We start from the raw sequence: 6,912 nt of genomic DNA, 5'->3' as shown, positions 1-6,912 counted from the left end.
CTCTCTCTCTCTCTCTCTCTCTCTCTCTCTCTCTCTCTCTCTCTCTCAGCTGTGACGGTGGGTTTTTGCTCCTGATTACCTGGCTCTCATATCCTTTCACTGAACAGTCTTATTATTTGAATTCGCACTGCATATTTCTATTGGGCTGGAACCAATGGTCAGCTTCATATAATTATGACTTCAATAGTATTTATTCAAATATATGTGATTATCTAGGGGATTCACTATTTTCACTAATCAGGACTTAATACATAGTAGAAATCCACCTCCTTCTCTCATGGATGAAAAGAGTAAAATGATTATGTGAAGTATACTTTTGAACTATTAAAAAACCCACATAAGATGTTGATATATACCCAAACTATCATTATATTATCATATTTAAGGTAAAGCACTAATGAACAATTCAATATTGATATTTAATGTTTTTTTCTATAACATTTTTATGAAGAATGGCCCCAAATGGCAAAACTATTTGAATAGAATCAATCTTCATTTATGGTTGGTCTTAGTCCCTGAACAATAAGAACTATATCTTCAACAGAATTTCTTTTTTCAATCTCCCTAAAGAAACTAGGGTAATGTGCTACCCAGAATGCGTGTTACATTCAGACAAATCACTGACTCAGTGCTTTAACTACCAAATTAACTTGAAAAAATATAGCTATAACCACCACATTTATACTGCAAGTAAAATAGAGTAGCAGAGTATTTTTCCCCCTTGAATGTTTTAAAGGCTAGAAACTCAAAACAGTTCCTGAAGAAAATTGTGCCCATGTTTTCTTCCAACAAACATATTGCAATTTTTAGTACTATTCATCACTCACATTCCATTTTCATGCCCATTTCTAAGCACTTTTTAAGTCTACAGAATTGGCAGCGGTTCCGATGATGTTTATTGATGATACAGTCCTGGTTGCTTCGGCAACTGTAAGTCAAATTCTTCCTTACACTTCTTTTAAAGAAACCTTTGCAGCCTTCACAACTGACAGCCCCATAGTGACGACCTAGGAGAGAAAATACATGGGAGTTCACCAAAAGAAAGTCAAGTTTCCCCTTATACTCAATAATATTTCTAAGTCAGGCCTAGATAGTCCATACAGTTAACTCATTTTAAATGTAATCTTTCAGCAATGGAGGGCACAGTAGGGAAGAAGAGTTTATTAGCTTTAGACTGTGTCTTTGAACACACATATTTTTTCCTGGGAGAAGTGAAGCAATAAGAGGGAGAAATGAAGAAGGGAGGTCATCATGACTATGACTGTGATGGTTTTATACTATGGTAAGGGTATGATGTCACCAGAATTTTTCACAGGTGCTCTGGAAAGTGATCCCATTCTGCTCTGGAATTTTGGGGCTTCTCCTCATTCTAGAATACAAATATGAAATGCAATTGAACACCTTAATCATTTTTCTCTCCGTTGCCTTTCTAAGTTCCCATCTCCAAACTTCCTTCTATAATTCACCCTGTATATTTGCTGATTTTCCTTGTGGCCCTTATTGCTTTTTGAATAAAATACAAACTCTTTTACCTAGTATTCAAGGCCCATTTGAAATCTTTTTCAGCTTTATTTAATATTATGTTCTCTGCCCCATTCCACCTGTTGGGGCTCCTAATTGTAACACTTGATATTCTCTGTCTCATCCTGCCATCTCTGAACTTCATGCCTTTGGTTCATGCCACTGTCTACACCTACTGTGTCCCACACCCATTGAAATTCTTTTTTTTCTTTCAAAGTCATTACTCCTTCCATGAAGTCCTTTCTGAGCCCTTGGGCTATATTATGCCCTCCCACCCCTAACTCCCATCCCACCTCCCCAATCTCTCATACTCACTATGTCTGCATCCCTTTAAACACTTTCTAAAAATACTTGGTATTGTGGTTATTTATATAACTTAACTAACCCTGACTCTCTGTGAACTTCTTGAAGGTAGGTAATAGAAATCATTTCATTTTTATGTCCCCATAATCTGTCTAGCAAAACGTATAGCATGCAGTAGGTATTCTGGTATTTTTTCTGATCCTGAATATAAATCAGCACTATATGAAAATACCACCAGTGCCTAAGAGCAAGTATTTGTTTGAGTCCAAAAGAGAACTGAGGAAACTGGATGATTCTGGTAATTTCCAGGCTCCTAGAATGCATTTCCCCCCCTTTTACATGAAGATACTACTAATTTTCTGTTGTACTTTTCTTTTATAGTTTAAGTCTAAAACTATATTACAACTTTTGAGGAGCTGAACTATTCCTTCAGAAAGTTTTGTAACATAGACAAAAAAAATTAGGACAACAGCTTATGCTGAAACAAAAACATGCCTGATGTATACAAATTTTAAAAGCCTGTTACAGGTGGTATAAATATAGATTATATTTCAAATATGTTAAATGACATAGCTACAAATGCAAAATATGGCAATACTGTGTTTTTTTTTTTTAAACCCTCACCTTCCATCTTAGAGTCAATACTGTGTATTGGCTCCAAGGCAGAAGAGTGGTAAGGGCTAGGCAATGGGGGTCAAGTGACTTGCCCAGGGTCACACAGCTAGGAGGTGTCTGAGGCCGGATGTGAACCTAGGACCTCCCATCTCTAGGCTTGGCTCTCAATCCACTGAACTCCCCAGCTGCCCCCAAGACTGTTAAAAGAGTCATTATGTTAACTTTAATGAGTTTTATTTACATAGTCAGTGTCTATTTTAGAAGATAAAAAAGAAAAGGAATTCACAGTTACCCTTGCTTATCATACAAGTTAAAAGAGTCAAATAGCCACATGATTTTTAAAAATGCAGAAAGAACTTACATCACTACTTGTAGCTTCATCTTCCTAGGGTGTCGAGGAAGTACACTGCCATTGTTGTAAGAAAAAAACTACTAAGGAAACTAGACAACACTTTGGGGACTGAAATTCTACTCGTTTCCCAGCACAATCAAGAAGTGCGATCGAATTTTGGGACAATTACTCCCTTGGCCTTTAATTCATAGCCTCGAATTGTTTTCCCAGAAGCAGGGATGAATTTGCATTTATCTATCCATCTTCTCTCATCTAGTCTTCCTTAAGAATAATAGCATACACCTGTGAGCTTAGTGGGCAGTTCAGGGCATGGTCTGGGGAAATGAAACAGAGTGAGGTTAAGTGGCACCGTGCTCTAACCACTGAGAGCCTGGCCCTGGGCCCTAATGTAACTTGCACATGTGCAGGAGAATCTCAAGAAACGGGGAACGTTACTACTAGAAACTGCACCAGGAATCAGGCAACACTGGCCGAGCTCACTAACAGTTTAGGGGCGGAAGAGGAACAAGGGCCAGCCGAGTGGGCTCTGATGCCCGTGTCTCTTCCCCACAAAAGCGGGCTTGGGCAGGGCCGTGTGCACAAGGGTCTGGAACAGGAATAGGGGTTCTCTCTCAGAGTGAAGCTCAGGATGTTTCTGGGGTCCCAGGAATGCCCATCACGAGTTTGCCAGGCTTCTAACTGATGGCAAAAGAGGAAGCGAAGCATGGCCATGCAGGAGGCGAGTCTGGGCCAGAGGTAGGACATGGGTGGCTCCTGTAATCGCCAGTCTGGTCTGAGCAAGAGCTAACATTCACACCGGGTTTGTCTGCCTCCCTTTCATTATCTCAGGTTCTGCAGCAAAAAGAGACCTTATTTGCATTTCAAAACTTTTGGGAAGACTTTTCCTAGCTTCTTTTTCTGAACTGTCTCTTGCCAAGATTTGGCTCTTAAGCTTTTTCGCAGATTTCCCTACAAAGCCATACTTTTGGGTTTAATTACCTGATGCTTTGTCTCCGCACACCACACAATATTCTACCACTTGGGGCCGCTGGACATCTGCTTTTCCCAGTAAGCGCTCAACAGAAGCAGAATCAGTCACAATCTAAGAAGAAGTTTGGAAATAGTTAAGTTGTTGATTAACAGCTAGAACACCTGGCATGTAGGAACGTAAAGCACCAAGCCCTAATCCTGGGCTTCCAAACAAGGGCACACCTAGGACACATCACCACAGAACCGATGAGGCTTTGGGTGTTTACTTAGTCTGATCAATTATCCAAAGTGCTGATGGTAGGGCAGGACAGGTCACTGCTGCCACCAAGGCCTCCATTGGTAAGATGGTTTGGGTCCACTGGGCAGAGAAGGCTAATGGGTCACATGAGAGCTACACCCTGGGCCTAAATAGCCCAATATTCTGAGCACAAAAGATCATCCAAATGGAAAGCATTTGCTAAGTGCTCCTGCTTATCTTTCTTACTGTAAGATGGCATGTTAGTATGTAGATAAATACATTTAACAAAATATCCAGAATTTATGCCTAAGAATTCTCTCACTGCTTCAGTTGGAGATGTAAGCCATGCCTCCAAGGGTCACTTGATAGTGCCAACATGAGTATCTTGCACTTCTATAATGCTTGCTGAACAAAAGTATCTTCCTCAAAACAACCTGGGTAGCACAAATATGAGCCTTCCTGTTTTAAATCCCTGGAGCCTGAGACATGGAGTGTTCCGGTATTAGGCTCCCACAGCTAAGAAGGCGAGGGTGCAGAGCCCAGTGTCCACACCCACAGTCCCGTCTCATTGGACCTCTGCGAGGTGCATGTATGGGGATGAGGAAACAAAGAAACAAAGAGTTTGTGACAACATCCTGTCTCAGTTCAGTAGCCCAGGTCTCCCAAATGCCTCCATCTCCAGTCCATCCAGGACCCCACGCTCTGTCCAGCAAAAACCTCTACTACTTATGTTTTCTGGGAAGTAACTGCATGGAAAACCTCAGAGATAAAATTCTAGGCTAACAGCTGCCTTTTGTAGGCAGTTCTGTAGATCTGATTGCAGAGTTCTTCAGTACACTTTTTTTACTGGGCCACATTACTTCTAAAACTTTCCTTTTTGAAATGTACCAATAATATATGTAATTAACCCTCACTGTTATCACCAGGAAAATGAACAAAGTGGCCAGAGGAAGAACATAACCTCAATTGTGACTACTGTTTGGACTGACAGTACATGTCAAAAAATCACTAATGTAAATCCATTTTGGGGTGAAATTTATAACCAAAACAAACCCCCCACAAGTGTACAAACAAATACTTCAGCAAGACAAATAAGTGAAGAATATGGATTTCCAACAAAGTGAAAATTCTCTAGGATAGGTTCACTAATTTTCTTGCAACTGTGTATCTTGAAGTTGATATTTTACAGCTTTGAACACCAGCTCATCTTAAAAAGAAAAACATTCCTTTCCTAGTACTTATTGAAAATAGAAATGGCCTACAGGGACTGAACTCCACTCTGCCCTTAGAGGCACTATGGCATACTCCATGGCTAAGGGTAAGTCATGCACTGGTGATGAAAGTTTCTGAATGCTGCTTTGGGGAAATCTCCATCTCCTGATCATACAAAATGGGGGAAATGAAACAACTGTCTTGTTTCTAGAAATCTAAGTCCTGGGGGCTGGGGAGGTTCATTTATGTCTTTATAACCCCTCCCTAGAGCACAGTGCCTTACACAGAACAGACACATAAAATGAGTGTGGAATTGAACTGAAACTCTGGTTTAACTCTACTCTCACTTTTACTTCTTTCATCCCACAATCTCCATACATGGGGAGAAACAATCACACTGCTGCTTTGAAGAGCTCTGTCCTGGCCTCCAAACATTGAACCATCTGAGTAAGTCAAAGCAAACTTGGAGGTGAAAGCCTAGAGTGGGTCTTAGTTTCTCCATCTATAAAATAAGGACTTTGGACTAGCTGACCCTCAAGGGCCCTTCTTTCTCTAAATCTTACGGGGTACTATGACCACTCTCTGAGTTTAGTAATGCTTGAAATGGAACAAGGCAGAGACAACCTAGCAAGAGGGACTGTACCCTGAGTAGTGGGATAAATGATAAAGGAGAGAGGGCTGAACACACTATGTAAACAGAGTGGATTTGGAGTTAGAGACCCTGAGATAGCGCATTGCCTAAGGAGACTTACCACCTTTGTGAGCTTAAACAAGTCACAAACTTCTATAGATCTACATTTCCTTATTTATAAAATTGGAAGAAGGGTTAAGACCAAGGTCCTCTTCAAGCTTCAAATTGATAATCCTATGACTTTAGAGCAAAGGTAGGAGTTAAGAGTGAAACACAGAATCAAGACTAGCAGACCGTAAAGAGTTGGAGGCTGGAGTCAAGATGGAATCATGCTTAAAGTAAGGAGAGTAGAAACAGATATAATGCACCAACAGATAGAACATACCATAGAAAGAGGACTTTAGAAATGAAAAAAGCCTGTCTCTGATAGGAAGATTTAAAAAACCTTTCCGCTCTAGTAGGAGCTAGTGACTGGCTTTAGCCCAGAGTCTGAGTTTCAAAAGCTGCTGCAGGCCAGTAACTTGCTACCCCTGTCCCTAGCCCTGTTAGAAGGGTCAGCCTGCGAGGAACAAGAACCAATCAGAAGCAGAGCAGGCAACCAAGCCCTTGTCTGTCTCAGCATGATGAACCCTGGTTCCTACTGACTGTGCTTACTTGGATTCTGCCAGGAACCAGGTTGTCCGTGGTGGTGAAAATAAGCTGCTTGGCACTGGATGTCTCAGGTGATGCCAATATCACCTTTCCTGTTCCAGTTCCATCTGGACTGGTCAAGATAAATTGCTGTTTCGGGGATACGGAGGAGTCCACTGCAGTCACTATCTGGATTTTCTGTCCTGTTTGCTGATCTGTCACAATCTACAAGATAAAATGCAGGAGGATTTTGAGAAGCACAAGATGACATTTATATTTCTAAATGCTGCTAGAGATGGGTATGTTTTGAGAGGAAACAACAGAAATAACCGTGGTTTTGGCTGCCATTGCTGATGACAATAACTTACCATAGAAGACTAGATGATTGCTTAAGAGTTTTCAAAGGGGTTTCACTGACATTATCTTAGCTGACTTTCACAA

At 40.9% G+C, this 6,912-nt stretch overlaps 1 protein-coding gene across 1 annotated transcript; it reads right to left on the bottom strand.

Moving 5' to 3' along the window:
- Positions 1 to 783: 783 nt before the first annotated feature.
- LOC123256523 (nuclear receptor subfamily 2 group C member 2-like) lies at positions 784 to 6,696 on the bottom strand (the record flags this gene model as incomplete). The annotated part of the gene is made up of 3 exons (XM_044685123.1): positions 784 to 1,007; positions 3,770 to 3,872; positions 6,496 to 6,696. Coding segments are annotated over 3 exons (492 nt in total), but the record flags the coding sequence as incomplete, so codon positions are not given.
- Between the last annotated feature and the right edge of the window lie 216 nt (positions 6,697 to 6,912).

This window comes from Gracilinanus agilis, unplaced genomic scaffold (genome assembly GCF_016433145.1).
Source record: "Gracilinanus agilis isolate LMUSP501 unplaced genomic scaffold, AgileGrace unplaced_scaffold60244, whole genome shotgun sequence".
Lineage (NCBI taxonomy): Eukaryota > Metazoa > Chordata > Mammalia > Didelphimorphia > Didelphidae > Gracilinanus > Gracilinanus agilis.
The sequence above is the reverse complement of the archived record's forward strand: the minus strand, read 5'-3'. Positions and strand labels throughout refer to the sequence as shown.